This window comes from Rhopilema esculentum, chromosome 15, assembly GCF_057945365.1.
Source record: "Rhopilema esculentum isolate cy_ngs chromosome 15, ASM5794536v1, whole genome shotgun sequence".
Lineage (NCBI taxonomy): Eukaryota > Metazoa > Cnidaria > Scyphozoa > Rhizostomeae > Rhizostomatidae > Rhopilema > Rhopilema esculentum.
The window spans coordinates 8,107,486-8,127,921 of NC_142829.1; the positions used below are offsets into that span (position 1 = coordinate 8,107,486).

Genomic DNA, 20,436 nt, shown 5'->3' on the forward strand with positions numbered 1-20,436 from the left:
CAATGTACAAGCAAATTCAGCACTTGCAGTGGTGGGGCTTTGAGTTGAAAGGCCCTGTCTTACTATATTCTAAACGTGAAAAGTTGACCATTTATGAAAATTGATTATTGCTTCTGGTCGCCTTCGGCGGCCTGTTTCTGTTGTTACACGTTCTTGTATATAAAATGTTTGAAACGTGAGGTCGGTTATATTGTTCTTGAAGAAGCCTTGGCGATATTAGATTATTTCAAATTGCATGGTGGGATAGGATTGGGTCGCAAAGGATCAATGTTGATGTAAACTTCTTAAAATGGTTTTCTAGCATACAGCCGCATATTACTATGTTCTGCAAAATTTACAAAACAACAAAGGAAACTCTGCTGATTTCAAGTTGATCCCCATACCATGACAATTTTTGAAAACTTTGTAAATACTCCGTGATCTTTCTTGCTGAAAATGTAAATAAGGAAGTAAAAAATATAGGCAATTCGTTAAAATGTACAATGCAAAAGAATATCAGATTAATGGAGCGACTGGTTACTTCATCTGCTTCTGATCGTAACTATATCTACATTTTCTGTTAGTTTATTAATGCTAAGAAAGAAGTTGCAAGGTATTAAGTCTGGTTTCCATTTGAGCCAAACATTCAGCGAACCCTTCAGTGAATTCGCCGAGCGTGTTCATTGGTTCTCTTCTTGGCAAATTCGGTTGGAAGTTGAACTCATTTCAACTATCATATTTCACTAGCTAATTCGCCTATGTCCGGAATTCGGCCTTTACAGTAGACAATCTTCACTGGAATATGGAAAAGGTATACATAACAACAAACAAGATATCATATAGAAGATGAGCTTATCCCGCTCTGTTGGATAGTACTATATCCGTACAGATAGAGCTGTATACACACTGGTGAATAGAAAACGTCGGTTCTCAGTTGCTACTCGAGTTGCAACTCAAATTTTCACTTAATACCACAAATAGGGCACAACATCAAAATATCTTACCAGTAGAAATATCTGCAATTATCGAATATCCCATCGTGCTTGCCATCTAGTAAAGAAAAATGTGGACTTAGAAGACTTGAAATACCCTTGCATTTCCCTGGAATTTATTTAATGCTCAAGAAACGTGGATATTTGAGGTGCGTGATTATTTTAAGATAAGGGAGCTGCAAGGTAAACAAGAGCGGCAAGGCAGTGATATTAAGTTAAATCTAACCAATGAATGTTTTCCCATACTACTTTTAGAATTACATTCATTAAAATACTTTAGAATTTTGGTTCCCAACCACTTCTTGGAATGGGCGGCGCTAATTGGGCGAGGCGTATATTCCAATCCTTGCCAAAAAAAAATCGAAATAGAAAAAGAATATAAGAAGATCTCATGTAATAGAAAAGATTCACTGACTTGGAGCCTCCAGCTCAATTCCAATGAACTGTTCATTGTGTCCGGCGAGTCGTCCCTTCCACTTTACAACACCTTTGCCTATGCGTCCCGAGCTTGAACTTCGCGTTATCAAAACTTTCATTCCTATTAAGATATCGTCAATCGAATTCGGAGCAAAAGGCTTCAGATGTTGAGTTGAGTGATCTACAAGAGGAATTCGTTAGCGCGGTTATTTAGTAATCGGTATAAAAAGCCCTAGTTGAAATTCGCATTACTAACAAAGAACAAGTTTTGCCATTAGGACTGCCTACTCAAGGCTCCAATATCGGGACTATTCTGTTTTATCCATTTCTTTGGTTCACAATAACTGTGAAACTTTCATGAGCTGCCTTTAATGAAAATAGCACTATATTCGATGAAGAATAACGATGAACTAACACCTCATCCTAAAGACCCGAGGAGCAGTCTGGGTTGTGCAAAAAATACTTGAAGTAATGCGAAGAGCAAAAAGACAAGTCTCAACCATACAAGCAAATGAATAAAAGAAAAAGCCCTTGCTATTTACAGATTTTATGTAAAAAAAGGTTGAATGCCGAAAAATTGGAAAAAGGTACCAAAAATATCAATTCAGTGAATTCATTATATCTGTAAAAATCTTTAACAGAAGCGTATTGAGTTCATCGATTATTTACTTTAGAATGCAAAAAGACATGTCACTACCTTAGTTAGCCGATTTGCTTTTGCACCGAGAATAAAAAATCCCGCTATGACAACAAGCTGAGTAAGAGTTACAACTGAGGGAGCCACTAAAATGCACTAACCCTGCTTGACCAATGTCGGGCTTAGTCTTGACCAGGTTTATACTAAATAGTGCAGGAAAATAAGACTATTAGGACTCACCCTGGGGTGACGTCGTGTGTGCGTTGTGGCGACTGGGATATCCTTTGCTGACAGTGTAAATGTACGGGTCGTCTTGTTCGTGTTCAAACGGAGCCAAATTTCGGCTCATGTGTCTAGAATCACTCTCGCTGGCAGACACTGCAGAGACAAAAATTAGCTTTGTCAAAAAGAATGAGCATCTAAACAAAGATGATACAACATAAAGTTTCTGTTCAGGCTACGACAGTAGCTAATTTTTCACTGCCTGAAAGCCTAGCTAAAATGCCCCGTGTAGCTTGTACTATAGAATAGCCATAGGGTCATTCCATGTCAAATTTAAGGTCAGTGTCACCCACCCTCTCAGATTTTGATGAATTTTACAATAAATATTCAGTCCCAGACACCTCAAACCACCTCACCCAAAATTTCAGCACAATAGGTTAAGGCGTTCCGGAGATACGGCCAGTCAAAAGTTGGCTCATTTTAAGGCGTGGTCCGCCCAAAATTTGTGCCAGCGATAAATAATAACATTCAAAGTCCTGTGAAAGTTTTTTTTATGACAATATTTACATCAAATTATCAACACAGTACATTCTGATAGTGCAGATTTCAAATATGACCACCAAAACATCAACAAAGCAAAGCTAGTTACTCAAAAAGTAGGTTAAAAGTTTATATTAGACTTCTTAGATTTTGTGACTAGCCAATTTGAATGTCATTTTTCGCAAAGTCTGCAAAATTTTCAAGAATTGAAAATAGTACCAGCTGAAAGCTCTTGAATTGGGCTTTTTAACCATATAAATATTATCATTTGTATATTCAGCATTACTGAGATTATTTTAGTTATAAAAGAGTAATAAAATTTGCGAAACTTGCCTCACAACCATTCTGTATGCCAAATGACTGGCAAAATATTTGTCAAAACATATAGCATTTTTTTCAAGAACAAATAGAAGTAGATGCCTAAGATGAAAACTATTACTAATCAACTTCAAGATACCATCTCTTGAGAATGAGCTGAGGGTGATGAGCATTTGCTTTCACCATGAATGGAAACTGGGAGCAGACTTTGAAAGGAGATTTACAAAATGCTGCAATTTACTCAAGAATCACAAAAAAGTGTTAAAGGTGGTCATAAAATTTCCCTTGCACTGGCTAGACTGCTAAGAGCAAAAAGGTTTGTGTGTGTTCCAGGGTGGCAGCTTTGTCGAAATTGTTTAACAAAGTTAGAACATTTGGAGAAAGATAATGTAATGACTGAATCTCATGATAAAGAACCAATGGATTTTGGTGAAACTGACCTTGAATCATCCTTCAGCAGATTTGAATCTACAGAAGCTATCAATGAAAGTTTGGAGGTTTTGGGAGAATCACCAATAAAGCTGCACAGTGTACCCAAGCATCGTCGTCTTGCTTATGCCAACTCAAAATTTGAAGCAACGGTTACTTCATTCAAGCAATCATTTGCTGCAGCCGTTGGAGTCCAAAAGGAGAAGATAATGGAGCCAGAGGCACCCCATTTAAGCCGAATTGTAATGACCAAAGCTAATGACTTTGATAAACTGATGGAACAGATTCGTGATAAATTGTCAACTGTTTCTTCCCGTGAGAAAGTCCAGCTACTCACACTTACACCAGAATCTTGGAGCATAAAGGAGGCATCTTCTTATTTTCAAGTATCTGAATATTTTGTAAAACGTGCCCGTGAACTTAAAACAGAGTAGGGTATCTTAGCTTGCCCAGGAAAAAAGAAGGGCAAAGAGCTTCCCAGCAGAACAATTGAGGCAGTAAATTCTTTTTTTGAGGATGATGAATTTTCAAGAATTATGCCAGGGAAAAAAGATTTTGTGAGCATCAGTCATAACACTCACAAACAAAAACGCCTTCTTTTGTGCAACCTTAAGGAGTTATATGCAACCTTTGTGAGTCAACAGCCTGACATCAAAATTGGATTCTCAAAGTTCTGTTCCCTTCGTCCAAAATAGTGCATCACTGTTGATTCAAAGGGATCTCATTCTGTTTGCGTGTGTGTCACACATCAAAATGCAATTCTGCTTGTTGATGCTATAGATCTGGACAAAACCTACAAAGACTTAATTGACATGATAGTTTGTGATCGAGATAGCAAAACCTGCATGATACATAGGTGTGATGATTGCCCAGGTACACAGTATCTTCAAAATTTCCTAAGTGAAACTCTTACAAGTGCAGACGAGGAAATATCTTTCCAGCAATGGCAGAGTACTGATAGTACAAAACTTATAAGCCAGACTCTAGATTTAGAAAGTTTCATTGACCTGGTAGTAAAAACCATTGATAGATTGACCTCACATTTATATCTGGCAAAATGTCAAGCAAGGTATTTGAAGATTCGCAAAGAACAAATTGGAGAGGATACAGCTATTGTATTAGGTGATTTTGCAGAGAACTACAGTTTTGTGGTGCAAGATGAGGTCCAGTCTTACCACTGGAGCAAACCATGCTGTACCTTGCACCCACTTGTTGTATATTTCAAAGAAGATGAGACACTGATGCAGAACTCCTTCTGTATTTTATCAGATGATCTGGAACATGACACCAGCTTGGTATATCAGATTCAAAAAGAATTAACACAGGTCATCAAAACTAAATTGCCAAAAATATGCAAACTAGAATATTTTTCTGATGGTTGTCCTTCCTAATACAAGAACTACAAAAATTTCTTGAACTTGACACTCCATCAGCAAGATTTTGGGTTATCTGCAAACTGGACATTCTTTGCATCAAGCCATGGCAAGTCCCCCTGCGATGGCATCGGAGGAGCAGTTAAGAGACTGACAGCTAGGGCAAGTTTACAAAGACCAATTTCACAACAGATTTTAACTGCAAAGGATATGTTTCTCTTTTGCAGTGAAAATATAAATAACATCAGTTTCATTTTTATAACAAAAGAGGAAATGATGTCAGTCAGAGAGGGCTTGGAAGACCGTTTTGCCTTGGGATCAACAGTACCAGGAACAAGAAGCTTCCATTACTTTGAACCAATTGGTCCCTATGAGATTGCTTACAAGCGTACATCAGAAGATGACAGTTTTTCAGGAACCCACAATTTCAAAGGAGAAATATACAAAGCTCTAACCTTAAAGGATGTTCAAGAGAATGATTTTGTGGCATGCGTTTATGATAACAAGTGGTGGATTGGCATGGTTGAAGTGATAAACAAAGAAGAAAGAGATGCAAAAGTAAACTTGTTTCATCCCTCAGGCCCAGCACAGACCTTTGTATGGCCAGCTAGAGCTGATGTTTGTTGCATTCCAGAAAATGATTTCTTGGTGAAGATTGATGCTCCAGTAACAGCAACTGGAAGGACATACAGCATAAAACATGCTGATTTAAACAACATTAACAAAACATTCCAGAAGTTTTTTAACATAAGAAATGGTATCTTGAAGTAAATGAGTAATAGTTTTCATCTTAGGCATCTACTTCTATTTGTTCTTGAAAAAAATGCTATATGTTTTGACAAATATTTTGCCAGTCATTTGGCATACAGAATGGTTGTGAGGCAAGTTTCGCAAATTTTATTACTCTTTTATAACTAAAATAATCTCAGTAATGCTGAATATACAAATGATAATATTTATATGGTTAAAAAGCCCAATTCAAGAGCTTTCAGCTGGTACTATTTTCAATTCTTGAAAATTTTGTAGACTTTGCAAAAAATGACATTCAAATTGGCTAGTCACAAAATCTAAGAAGTCTAATATAAACTTTTAACCTATTTTTTGAGTAACTAGCTTTGCTTTGTTGATGTTTTGGTGGTCATATTTGAAATCTGCACTATCAGAATGTACTGTGTTGATAATTTGATGTAAATATTGTCATAAAAAAAACTTTCACAGGACTTTGAATGTTATTATTTATCGCTGGCACAAATTTTGGGCGGACCACGCCCTAAAATGAGCCAACTTTTGACTGGCCGTATCTCCGGAACGCCTTAACCTATTGTGCTGAAATTTTGGGTGAGGTGGTTTCCCCTGGGACTGAATCAATATTGTAAAATTCATCGAAATCTGAGAGGGTGGGTGACAATTCATGACTTTTATATAAAATTTGACATGGAATGACCCCATACAAAAACTATGACAATCGCTAGCAGAGGAAATTCAGCAGAGATGTTTGTTTGAATCTTAAGGGATCGAAAAATTTCGAAGAGCCCATTGAGTTTCAACGAATTAACATTTCAGGTATTTTTGTAGGAATGATTGGAGACAGGCCAATCGAACTAAAAAACGGCATGAGCTTAGACCAGTCACAAGGATGGGAGGATGCAGATATTCTTAGGTAAGTAGGGTGGGGGGGGGGGTGTTTAACTTGAAAAATGGTCGATAAAAGACATCTACTAGCCGGGTAAATAAATTACATCCTTGCAGACTAATCCTAACAGTGGCCAACCATGATTTATGCAGGTGTCTAAAGGCCGGTTTCTTTGGTCGCGCGACAAAGCGAATGCACATTACTAACATATGCACAAATTGAGCTTCCTCATTTGCTGCGAATGCGCAACCATTCGATGAGTAGTTCAACTCAGCTGAACTACTGAGCGACTGGTCGCGTTCGCCGATTCACTGATTTGTTGATTCGATTTCGCCGAAGTCATGCGACCCGAGCAAATCAAGTGGAAACCCGCCTTAATGCCCCAGCCTTCTTAACCAGACGATCCTTTCTTAGATAACATATGTTTGAGACAAAGCCATGTTAAAGGTGAATAAAGATCAACACTTACTTCCATGGTAGGATCGTGGTCTTTCACGCCTCGGTCGTCTCTCTTTCCTCAGAAAGTCTTTGGTATCCACATTGTCTGGTTGATCCCAAGCTGAATTTCTTAAATTCTCATTATAATTATCCATATAATCGAAATGTGATGCTTTTAATGGACTTGTGCCTGAAGTCACAGGGGTGCCATGACGCTTTGAAAAGGAATCTCGAATCTGCCTTGCTGTCATATTGTCATCCAAGAGACTATTGTGATTTCCATCCGAATATTCCTTTACGTGATGGCTCCTCTCCGGGACCTGCTTTGTTCTATTGTGTTCATGATACTCACTACGACTTCGCTGAAGCGTCGATGATTGAGGTTCTGCTTCGTAATTATCACTCGGACTATAGGACAAGGCTTTTCGATAAGATCTTCCCTTGTCAGCCTCAGATCTTGGTGATACATAACTGTCTGGCCGCTCCCTTGTCAAACCATATGAAGCTTCCCGTGAGTATATTTCGTCACCATCAGAAACTGTTTTTTCAGCTGAATTTACTTCCCTCTTTATCCTCGATAATTGTTTCTTCAATGTCTTATTTTCCTCATTCAGTTCTGCTACTTCTGATTGTAGCTCCCGGATTTTTCTCATCTCCTCGTATTGAAAAGACCGGGTTCCAACTTTTACGCTATCGAATTTGCTTTTCAAAGCTTCTACCTGAATCGCAATAAAAAGGAAACAGATTGAATTAAAATTTCTCCTTGAGAAAAGCACCTAAACAAGAAAAATTCAGTCTGTTTGAAATTGTTTGAGCGAGCCTGAATTGCTTCGCAACGTGACAAATAAAATGAATCTGATTGGTAACAATATAGCTGTCAATCGTCACATGACCAAGCCAGTAACCAGGTTTTTAGCATAAAACACACGGAAGAACATTTCCAAATCCTACACAGAGAAATTCCACTTCACTAAAACGATAGGAAAAGTCTAGCCGTCTTAACAGAATGAAAGCTGAATTCAATCTGATATGATATTGAGTGGACACGACCTACATTGATAAAAATACACCCGCCCCGCATATTAGGGTGCAGTTTTGTGGCTTGATATTCAATTCTGCAGTAAGAAATTAAGAATTGAGGGGGGGGGGATATAAAAGAATTCAATGAAAAAACTCTAACCTCATCTTGGATAATTCGATCCATATCCTCTCTTTGCAGTTTGTTTGCAGTTTGAAGGCTTTCATTCTCTTCCTTAACTGTCTTGTTGTCTTGAAGGATTGATTCAAGTCTTGCTTCTAGCATAGCAACTTCCTCACGTTTCACTTCAATTTCCTGGATTATACATAGACAGAGGTAGAATATTGGTTCAATAAGCTAGGCTTACACTGAGCACCACGGTTAAAAATGACCCGGGGTAAGATTTTAAATTCAGATATATTATAAGCGTGCATTACATATCTACTGATAAAGCACACACAAATTTGAGAAATCGTTAGAAAGAAGTAGATAACAGAATCTGGAAAAGACCATTAAACGAACATCGACATCAAATATGTATTCAATACAATTCACAAACACCAGTTGCAAATACCGTAAGTATATACAGGTATGCTTGTATACGATAAGTATATACAGACATACACAAGAAGGTTTGCTGTTGTACTCTGCATACTAAAGTAACAGGAGATTAAAAAAGATTTCATAAAATAGTACACAGGCAGTAGCTCTTGCGGATCACGCTTATGAAATGACAGTTACATTGTGGACCTGTCTAGTTCTCCAACAATAGGTATAAGTGCGTGTTTAAATCTGTAGATCATATCATATAATGGCGGATATGTCAAGAAGGACGTCCCTCTGAAGAAATTATCATCCTAACTTTAAACTTGCTAGAGGGTTATTTTAGATCTGGCACTGGAACGTATCGACATTCCAGCTAAAATTGAAAACACTGCTTATATCGATTTTTAAGTGCGTAGTGAGGCTTCGAAAGAAACACTTAACTAGGGCAAATAAGTAAACATTGACAATTCTATTTCATTTTTCAACAAACCTATCATTCGAAATGAATAGCTGACTGATCTAGCCTGAGATCGAATCAAAGGATAAATGAATAGAAAGTGTCTATCTACCTTGATCATATGTGAAAGATTGAAAGAAAACAGTCGAATTGAGACTAGACACAAAGCTAAATCTCATATTGAATTTATACTTTCAAAAAATATTAAACTATCATTATAATTTCATAGGCGATCCTTTATTGGCAGGAAAATATCAAAATTGAACGCACCTCTTGCAATTTTCCAAAATCATTTGTGATATCTGAAATTTCATTCTTCATTCTCTCTAATTCTGTTTCATATGAATCGCATTTCGCTTGTAGCTCTTCAATTTTTTCATCTTTATTCTGCAGCTCCTCATCTTGATCCTGTGACTTCTAAAGGAACAAAAAAAGTACACATCTGTCAAAACAAAACAGATTTTAGTGAAGTTTGATTGCCGTTATTCATTTCCAGGTTGAAGCTTCTGTTTCAAAACGTACTGATTCTACCGAGGGCAGATAGCATTGCAGGTGCGGGGATGGCTCAGCGGTTAGGGTCGCTGACTACAGACCCAAGAGTCGCCAGCTCTCTCTAATTCCAGGCGTAGGAATCACGAAGTGTGGTCACATCGAGAGGAAGCACCAGGACACTTATCGAGAAGCATAGCTTTTCAGTGTCTTAAAAGTACCTTCAGAAGCTAGGTAGCAAACAATACAATGCATTGCTTCTCGTAACAACAGCACAGTTTGTGATCAGTCTGCACCCGTTTGGATTTGTACTAAAATATGTTAATTAAGGGATAAGCCCAAAGGCGTGTTGAAAAGTTGCTTCAAATTATAATGGATCCAACAGACCTAGTGCAGTAGAGACATCTACACTGTATTTGCGGGTCTGTGTAGAAAAAAGTGTAAAAACTTTGTTTGCTGTTCTAAGAATTTGAGACAGCACGAGAGGGCACACAGAAAAAACATTGGGAGAGGATAGCTTTTGAAACTTAAGAATTTGCAAGACTTATCGACGCCACGGGCAAGAAATCATCAATCCAGACAAAGTTAAAAATTCTTCGTTAAAAGGTTAAGGGACTTTTACAGCAATTGATAATACTTTTGATTCATTCTTGTTTTAAGGAACTTGATATCTCTATATCAGTATCTGCTGTTGCCTTCTTGGAAACCCAATTTACGCCTTTTACCAGAATAGCAAAACTGGACATCCAGGTTGTAGTCAAGCACTCTAACCTGAGGTCACATCTCCTTCAAAGTTGATAATGAAGAACAAATAAAGATGGCAATGAAAAGTAACAATCAGAAACAAACCGTTAACACAATATCATATCTAATTTGCGTATCCTCGTTGTCAGCCTTGGCTTTTTCTAGTTCGGCTTTGTATTCATCGCACTTCTTGATGAGGTCTGCAATCATTTCTTCAGAGGTTGGAGACACCCTCCGTTGATCCTCTTCTTGTTTCTGATTAAAGAAAAAAACTATATCCGTGAGTTAAAAACCTCAAATGATTTTGCATAAATGCTAAGAACTGAAACTGCAGTTATTTCAGAGGCGTGTAAATGTTAACACTTTAAGTAAATCAATATCATTTGGGATCATCACTTTGTTTGCTTCATCGACTTCATGACATTGTTTTTAAAAACAGTTTGTCGAGAAAATGCCAAATTGAGTTTAACCCTATAATACTCTAGTTGACTTGCCTTAAGTCTATTCCGTGCTTGAAACAGCAGTTAAGTTTTATTAGCCCCTCCCCCCTACCTCAGGAGCTGTGGGGCATATTACAGACCTCGTGGGGGGGGGGTTAAATAGATATTTTGGGGAGACTAAACACACAAAACGCAAAATCAAGATTGCTTTGCTCTATTTTAAGTAGAGTTTCAAAAATAATTACGGGGGTTTAAACCCTCCTGTCCGCTCGCTTCCGCAGTCCCTGCTCCATCAGTACCGTTCTCAGAAATCCACAAAACAAAACAAAACAAACAACTTCTGCTCCAAGCACAAAACAGACTTGGGGCAAGTATAAAACAGACTTGGGGCAAGTATGAAACAGACTTGTTAGAGGATGGCTCAGTTGTTAGAGGCGCTGACTACAGACCCAAGGGTCCGTGGTTTGGGTTCCTGGCATGACCAAACTTTCACCCAGAGTGAGGAGATGGTTCTAGGCTCTCTGTAGTTCTAGGCATAGGAATCACGAGGTGTGGTCACATCGAGAGGATGGACCAGGACACTGCTCGATAAGCACGAGCATGAATGACTATGGCACAAGATTCTCAGTATCCTAAAACTACTAGGTAGGATGCTAGGTAGAAACAAATACACTAGACCTAGGACAAGTATGAAACAGACTTGAGGCAAGTATGAAACAGACCTGGGGCAAGTATGAAAATTCTTCTCGGGGAATGTGTTTAGCGCGTGAAATTGCTTTCAAAACAGACACAGGTCCGAATTGTATTTCATTTGAATTATTTGAGTTCCAATATTTGTAAACCTTTATTAATTGATCGATCAATTAATTTGTCAATCGAATCATTAAAACCATGCTCGTTTAGGACCTTGTGTAAGACTAGAAACTCAAGCATAAAAACATCGTGCCCTGCCAAATGAAAAAGCGATTCATAATTTTGCAGACTTTGCAGACTCGTGCTGCTTCCAATAAGATATTGGACCGATAACTGTGACAGCAGTTCTAACTTTATTCAGATCACTAAAGATTATCAAAATAGTGAGAAACATGGTACAGGCTACTTGTAAACCGAAATATGAAACTGAACCACTAAGCAACAATCAGTACCACTGACTCACTTGTCATAAATCTGCTATCATTAAAAATACTAGTAGTAAATTGATTAGATATAAAAAATGAACCTACCTTATAGGTCATTAGTTTTCTTGAATAACTACTGTCACTTTGTTTATCGAGTCCACCATAAGAATCTTCATTATCTCTGTAGACAGCAACAGCTCTTTTTTCTTCTGGTTCCTCGAATCCCCAAGAATATTTTTGTTTTTCGTCTAGTTGACTATCGTTGTCATTCCCTTCTGTTTGCTGCACTTTTCTCTCATTCAAACTATCAGTAACTGAGCCTTGATCTGAAAGAGAGTCAGCACTTATCTTTGACTTCGCTATCTTTGATAACGTTTTGTGCCTTCTGGTGCTATTCCTATACTTACTATCAGACGTAGTTTGAAAACCATTCGGCGGAGTTATCACACCATCCCTGCTTTCGTTTAGTCTTTCTGGAATCGAGCCTCTGCCATATCTTTCTGAACCGCGCAGCTTTATATCATCATCTTCCTGTCTATAAGACTTTCTATCTTCAACATCATTCTCTCTGTTTGTATGAATCTGAACCTGATGAAGGCCACTTTTCGCTATTTCTGTCAAATTTTCCTTTTCAACTTTTGCTAACTCTTCAAGCTGTTTCTCTCTTCTCTTAACTCTCATCGTCTCACAGTTGGAATCGTGAGACAACATTGAAGTTCTCTCGTCCTCTGTTTCTGCAAATGCCTGATGCTTACTTTGAATTTCTTCTAAAAGCTTTCTTGCATGGCTAGGAGTAATTTCATCCTGAGCCCATGCACCCATTTTTGTTGTCTGTAACGGTGGGGTTGACTCACTAGATTTGAAATAATGCGGAGGTGTTTGATTTGCTGCCTCGCCTCTAGCATCAGTTTCGTAGTCTAAAAAAAGGGAAAATGTAACTAGACAAACTTACAAAAGAAATGCCAATAAACTAGAAATTATATTATCCATACTAGGCTACAATACAAAAAGCAAGAAGGTTTTGAAACAACTGTACATAGAAAAAACCAAAGCTCACTTTAAAGATGCCAAGAAGCATAATTTCGAACTCTATTGTTATCTGAACAAGTAGCTTTTTAAGGCTATAAATCATGCTAGATATGCAGGATGAATCAAATTGTTTTTTGACAACTAACAACAAAAATATACCAATATCTCATAGATGATACTTCAAATGACAAAACAAAGTATGGAGTACCTTCTTGTAGAGCGATATAAACAGTTTCTGAGGCAGGGTTGATATCAACATCAACAACAGGATAGCACTCCTCGTCAACAACAAGTTGACATGAATGCACACCACATGGGACAATCACTGTAGCTGACTTGTAAGACCCCTCATTGCGTGATCTTTTCATCTGTATCTGGCCAGCCTTAAATCAAAGTGTTGAAAATATTAGGATTCAAAAAGTGAATCAAACACAGTATTTTACTGACCACAAACAAATCACTGAGTGGAAAGAATTTCGCGTTTCAGGCAATAACTAGCAGATCTGTTGATAAAACTTTTAGGTTAAGAATTAAAGATTTCTTGAAAAAGATCTGAAAAATACCTCAAAATTTTTATCCTTTTGTAACATTTCAGTAATATCCAAAGCTTTGGAAAATTGATGATGTTAGAAGACATTTATACAGATTACTTAAAACAACAACCCATAAGCGCTCATCGTTTTACCCCCCCCCCCCACCCCAAACATTATAATGCATCACTTTTTCACCCTTATAAAGCTCTAAGACTTAACACTGACCAACAATGCAGAATATCATGTCAAGTTTGCTGTTAATAGATTAATGTAACTTAGATTAAATTTCTATTACACGCATTTCACAAATAAACATCAAAATCAAAAGGCTGAAACAAATGGAAAGCAGAAATTAGACAAGAACAGCACAGAACAGAAAGGAGAAATCACATATGCATACAGCGTAAATTGAATATTTTGCCCTGACATATAGCTTTATCAGAGTAAAGGTCAGAAACTAAATGGATTTTTTGGACAAAACAATTATTATATAATTGCTTACAAGCTTGCAGCCAAGAGCCAAACCAGGTTGCAATATGTAGGAAGAACAAATGTTTTAGGTGTCACGCCCTGTTCTAAAGATATTGCAAAAACAATGATGAAACAGTTTTTTGTCCTTAGCTTTATTGTCAACAAACATATAATATAAAAAAGACATATTCTTTATAGGCTTTTTAGCAAATTTTTTCAACAACCAGCTCTTTTAGATTTATCTACAATACAATGGAGTTCTGTTATCCCCACTGTACATGTCTAGACTGAATTGAATAAAGCAATTTTAAGGTAAGTATTGATTAAACAGAGGAAAGACAAAATTGCTTAACTTGCCCATCTCCAACATTGTTTGTTGTTTTTGGACGAAATAGAAAATTAATCATTGAAAATCGTGGGACAGACATGTCCATCCCAAGTCCACTCTGTGGCACTGCTCAAACATACATCTCTAGTAACTTTCTTTTAAAGAAGCAATTAACAAATGGCTTGCATTGTAAATGATGAATAATGCCAAGGTATAATATATATATATCATTTCTATTGACTTCTCCAAAACATTTATTTACTGAATTGTATAAACTTAATGATATAATAATACATACAAGAGAAGTGATAAGGACAATGACTTGTTGAACTGTGTCTTTTGTATTGATCCACCTGAAAACAACTTCAACCAAGTCTTCAACTGGCTCAGCTCTTTCCATTTTCAGTCCGTCTATAACTAGAAAATTTTACATGTTGGCTACTGAATGATACACTTGTGTCTAGTTTTGACTAAACAAATTACTTCAATTAAATATTTATGTTATCAACAAAGACAACAAATAATGAGCTTAGTTTTTTGTAAAAATATGAGTGAACATCTTCAAACAACCGCAGCACAGCGGTGTGAATTTAGTCCTGAAGATATATTGGAACCAGGCTTTTCATATCAAACTGGGATATATTTTTTCACTGCATGTTTTCTCCAAAAGCGACTTTAAAATTGAAACTTTGAAGATAATGCACTCTAATGATAATTATCTCACTGATCAGATATTCAAACTTCTGTCTTTGCTTATTGCCAAAAAGTGTTCAAAAATATATTGCTTTATGATTTAAATATTTTGACCAGTCATGATCAGTATCATCAGTATTCAGTAGTGAAGGAATAGATGATATGGAAAAATCTTTGTAATTAAGTTTTAAGGTATATTCTGGATAAGCACAAAAGATCCTTGCTTTTCAACAAAGATTTGATTTTTGCATAGCCAATTCAGTTATAAGAATGATTCAGATCATGATTTTAAAATTTCCAACCCTTCATCTTATTAGTTTGAGCAAAACTCTAAGTATGTCAGTGTGGATTGACCATTTGCTAGTAATTGTAACCAATTGAGCTGTTTACTCTAAATTATATTTTTAATTTTTTTTTCAATTTGCCTCCCTTTGAGTTTTTAAATTTCTTAATTTTTTGACTGGGCAGTACTTTGTTCTTTTGGCAAATTTGTTATAAAAAATGAACATGTCATAAGACTCTGCATCCTTATTATCCAGTCCAATGTATCAGCACATACTAATAATATGCCAGATTGAATCTTTGAAAGATGCATGTGGGATCTGTTTCATGTCCATGAAAGTTACACATTTGCAAATAGCACAGATAAACATTTTGTGTGGCTGAGACTAATTACCATAAAAATACAGTGTGTAACTTGTGAGTATAAGTTTAAAAAAAACATTAATAACATCATTAGTGATGATAAAAACAATATAGCAAAGATAAACATTTACAAACCAGCCTCATGTGTACACAGGCAAAAAGTAATGACGATCTGGAAGATCTGCAACTCTGAGGGTCTTCAAATTCAAATCTCATTTAAAGGGTCAATTATTAAGTATATACATACACGATACGTTTTACAGTTAAAAAAGAACCCTGTGCAGCTGGATGAATCATTTTAACAGAAATTGCGTGGCTGCAATCACGGCTGATACTTGGTGTGGACGGGGGATTTATCCCTTGCGCAAGGCAAAAATTCCAATCTGGATAATATGCAAGCAATTGTATGCAGCTTTTGAATTCATGGAAAACCATTAGAGGGTGAACGCAGATCAATATTTTGATAAGAAATATAGTCCGAATATATACAGTTTATGGAAGAATTTTGGTGGGACATAGTTGTTTTATTGGAAGATACATTCACTGAATATATTCACTGAAGCCTATTATTGATTCTTTGATTTAAAATTTTTCAAAGCAAAGTTTTCAATTATTGAAAGCACTACTACATATACAACTTACTTATTGCTAGTACGCATAAGAGGCATCTAGCCTAGCAATAACTAAATGTAGTATAATTGAATGCATACGTGACAGCAACAAAAACTTTTGATACAGAAAAGAGCAATATAACTGACATCGAAAGCGTTAGGATACAGCTAAATCGTAATATGAAGCGCCGAAAAGGGCCTAAAAAAGAAGCAAAGGAATTACCGTCACTTCGAGGATCAGGGCTCTCTTCGTTTCCAACTCCTTCACAGCTCTCTATATAATGAATTTGCAATGCATCTTCATTCTTAACTCTAGCGTTGCATATAGGACATCTCATGATTTGTTTTTGGTTGTAACGCCTACCGTTAAGCTTTGTAACCAACGATCTCCATCAGTAAACTTCACAAATAAGCACAGGGTCCTGAGAAATAAAAATAATTGTTTGAATTCAATAGGCTGTACCACCTTAGGTTTTAGTGTTCACCTTGAAATTTCCTGTTCGTGGAAATCACATGCGTACTGAGGATCGTTCGCGGGCGGTAGAAAAAACTTTTGTAAACAAGTCTTTAAAAAGTAATGGATGAATTTTCATCAAATTTTGTTGATGGAATAATTACACTCCAGGTTGGTCATTATTCTAACTTCATTGGAACTCACTGGTGGAACATACAGCATGCCACAAGGAAGCAGCAAGCAAGCAGGGATAAGGAAAGTCAAATCAAACACGAGCTATTTCTTCGAGAAGAATTTTCTAGACGTGAAGGAGCAACTACTACCCCTCGGCTACTCTGTATTGATTTAAAAGGAAGCTTAAAATCTTTAAAACAAGACGGAAATTTTTCAGACTCGACCAATTCAAAACAAACTGATGAAAATAGGAGTAAACATAATGAGGCATCTGACAATGTTGGGTTTTCTCTTGATTCTCCTAATCAAATATCGGTTCACTATACAGACCCTGAACGACACAACAGTCTTGCACCAAAGTCACTAGCAGGAGATCTGACAAACAATCAACAAAGCAACAGTGGTGATATTGACAATTATTTCAACCTAGATGATGTTGTAGAAGTTTGGTCTGATTTTCTTGGGAATGAATATAATCAAAATTCTGTATTGCTTGTCGAGGATTACTGGCACAGTGGTGATGGCCGAACATTTTCTTCTTTTGGACAAGGCTATTCAACAAGTTCAAATGAAAATTTCTGGGAATCTTGGGAGGACAAAATGCACTTTTTTGTTGAGGAATGTGACTCTCTTCAGGGCTTTCAGGTTGCTATGAATTATTCAATTATTGATATTGCTAGTGTGGAATCCATGTAGCTTTCGCCGGAGATAATCGGCGTGGACTAACAGTTTCCCATTGTCTCTCTAATTGTTTATTGGTGTATGTCTGGCGTGAGCTTTACATTGGATTCCACCATGGTGATATTGTGGGTCATATGCAAGTGCAAGAAATCAAACATAGCTATGATCATAGTTTTCAGCCTGGGAAAGGAAAAATAGTCACTCCTTCTCCCAATGATCTTGAACACAATTTTCCACATAAAATTCCTCATTTGACCAGGAACATCAAGGACAGTGAGGGAACAGTTAAGACTGACATTATGTACAACAAAATGTTTGTGAAGAATTCATTGTCTTCCCTTGATTCCTCTAATTCATTTGTATGTTCTACTAAACATATTTTCAAATCTACAAAAGGAATTGATTTGCAAACAAGTTGCATTTATTTCCCAATGAATGAGTAAAATCCATTGCAGAATATTAGTAATTATCATGTTTTCAGGTACAAAAGTATTATTTGATTTGTACAAAGATTAGATTGAGCCCCCAGATTCTCAACAGAAAAAAATTCTTACATGTAGGATTCAACTGTGCAGCATCAGCTCATATATTTTCAAATGTTGAATAAAAAAGGCATCCCTAGCAACTGAAATCAGCTTAAAGCTTTTGCCATTTAAACAGGTTCTAACAGATTTAGCTGATGGTTTTGGAGGCTTAACAACAAGGATGCTACACCATATTCAAGACTGTTTTGGATCAAAAGCTATTGCTGTTTATGGAAGCTGGCCAGGAATACCTGATAAACATATTGACGAAAGCATCCAAGTTATCAATTCTGCCCTTGCTCTGGCTCGCATTTCACAGAACTGCTCATTTTTCACACCATTATCTCTTCAAAAGAATTACTATGGAAAGGAATGGTTACCAAGACAATTTCCTCATCTGTCATACAAGGTATGGCTATTAATCAACTAAAGCAAAATTCTTATGTTGTTTATTAATACCACATGTGATATTCAAATCCAAAAAGTTCATATTCTGTTTAATTTGTTAACATTAATTTGTTAATGGTTACAATTGCTAACGTTTGGAGGGGGAGAAGTTGATTGGGTTTTGAGCAGTCTTCAGGCAAATTTCCTTGGAACATGCACTTTTTCAGGAAGTTCTCCCACTTTTTCTTAATGAATTCCCTTCTTTACACAATGTTGTATCAACAGATTTAGATTTGTTTGCAACTGCTGGGTTTTGAGTAGTCTTTAGGAAAATTTCCTCAGGAACATGCATTTATTTTGTTTCTTCTTCTTCTGAAGAAATTTTCTTCTTTACACTATGTTGTATGAGCTTATATAGATAGATTGGTGCAGTTTTGATATCAACCAAACCTTTTCGCAATATAGACATGTTTCCTAAACACAAACCTTAAATCACAAAGTATCTTTTTCAGTTTGATCAAAACTATTGATGTATCGAATTCTCTAGCATAGTTTTTCCCCTTTCAAAGTTGTAATTTTTTCTCTCTAAAACTCACTGATGGGTCTAATGGCAATATTTTTTTCACTTAAAATGCAAAAAAACTCAGTTAAAATTACAGGGTTTTATATAAAGTTTCTTGAACTGAAATTGATACTGAGCTCTTCTTAGAAGAATTTCTTAATTTTGATAGAGAGCAGTAGTGACAGATTAAGCAAGAAGGATGAGGGGTGTCTAATAATGGCTGGATATTGGTGCCACACCTTTCAGGTGACTGGAAAATGATGGAAACACCCATTTTTGAAATTCAGTTTTTAGCTTTAAGATAAAGAAGATAAATAAAAGTAATTTTTTGCATCATCTCATTACTACTGACAACCAAGAAATTTAATAAATCAAAGCAAAATTGACTGAAGGACACAATGGGGGTTGTCACATCCCCACACCAGCCCCATGTAAATCCATCTCTGATAGAGAGGGTACACAGAGTGGCTTCTAAATAATTGGTTTTTATGTAAAAGCATTACCAGGAATAGATTTCATGTTTGACACTGTACATTTTGATGGCTGCATGAAAGTTTGTATTGGGATAAAAAATTATGCAAGCTGTACCCTGTCCCTCAGCATCAATTTTCACATCTATTTTGCTTGCATCTCAAGGTGAACATTTCTGAAAATCTTGGGGGACTAGTACATATTTCATCTTTTATAACTTCCTTTTTTTTCTTAACAGGCCAACTCACATTACCATACAAGTGCCATCATAGCATCTCTGCTGGATACTGTATCATTACAATACCGACTAGAGCAATCCTCATTTGGTCATTTCTGTAACAACTTAACAAGAACAGGACACAAAATTGCAGCTTCAAGTCTGTCACTCCCATTACCACTAAACTCAAACTCATTGAAAACGTTATTCAAAGATTCATCCTTGTATGGAAATGGCTTGCTGTGTTGTCTAACACCGTCACACAGCAGTGAGTTGTCTACTCTATACTCTAATCAAGTTGTACTGCGTGGGATACCAAACTATTGCAAAGAATATGACCTTAAAAATCGAGCTAGTTTAGGTATGACATCAAACAAAAATACATTTGAAGCTTTTGTATATGAAAAACATGAAGCTCTTGTAACTGGGACTACATTTTGCACAGAGCCACTCAAGACATCATCCTGTTATCCCCAATACTTCTTACAGAGTAGTACAGGGAAGAATACACAAGTTAATGAATGTCCTGTGCTAGCAGGGTTGTTCACATCAAATGGTATGTTTGACCTGATGTATGACATGTTGCTGTCAGTAAAACGAGTGAAGAAATCCAAATTGGTGTTAATGGAACAAACAGGTTTAGAGCAAGATGAGTTTGAAGAAAATATGGAAAGTTTGGCTCAAATGGCATATCTTTATGATGAAAGAAGAGCTATAGATCTACTGTAACTATAACCAGTGTAGCCACTGTATATATAACAATACAGTTATTTAAAAAAATGACAAGTTTAAAGGAAAATAGTATCCATTTACAAGATCTGTTCCCAGTTTTCTTCCATAGATGGGGGAGAATTTAAACCCTGACA

General features: G+C 36.5%; 2 protein-coding genes and 1 pseudogene across 4 annotated transcripts; 2 read left to right on the plus strand and 1 right to left on the minus strand.

Moving 5' to 3' along the window:
• Window positions 1-187: 187 nt before the first annotated feature.
• LOC135685387 (uncharacterized) lies at window positions 188-16,517 on the minus strand. 3 transcript variants are annotated; one of them, XM_065201318.2, is made up of 12 exons: window positions 16,324-16,517; window positions 14,450-14,562; window positions 13,028-13,202; window positions 11,896-12,707; window positions 10,338-10,487; window positions 9,270-9,416; window positions 8,159-8,311; window positions 7,010-7,697; window positions 2,266-2,403; window positions 1,387-1,569; window positions 984-1,029; window positions 188-429 (listed from the first exon to the last, which is right to left on the minus strand). In XM_065201318.2, exons 1-12 carry the CDS (start codon window positions 16,436-16,438, stop codon window positions 366-368), a joined length of 2,784 nt encoding a protein of 927 aa, XP_065057390.2. In that variant the 5' UTR covers window positions 16,439-16,517; the 3' UTR covers window positions 188-365. The 3 variants fall into 3 exon arrangements, with proteins under 3 accessions (XP_065057390.2, XP_065057391.2, XP_065057389.2); XM_065201319.2 differs by lacking the exon at window positions 16,324-16,517 and adding an exon at window positions 13,855-13,927 and having other exon boundaries at window positions 189-429; window positions 14,450-14,568; XM_065201317.2 differs by having other exon boundaries at window positions 190-429; window positions 14,450-14,568.
• LOC148958465 (uncharacterized) lies at window positions 2,834-5,709 on the plus strand (annotated as a pseudogene).
• Window positions 16,518-16,582: 65 nt separating the features above from the next.
• LOC135685393 (protein misato homolog 1) lies at window positions 16,583-20,369 on the plus strand. The gene is made up of 3 exons (XM_065201326.2): window positions 16,583-17,373; window positions 18,070-18,342; window positions 19,592-20,369. Exons 1-3 carry the CDS (start codon window positions 16,678-16,680, stop codon window positions 20,297-20,299), a joined length of 1,677 nt encoding a protein of 558 aa, XP_065057398.2. The 5' UTR covers window positions 16,583-16,677; the 3' UTR covers window positions 20,300-20,369.
• Window positions 20,370-20,436: the final 67 nt, after the last annotated feature.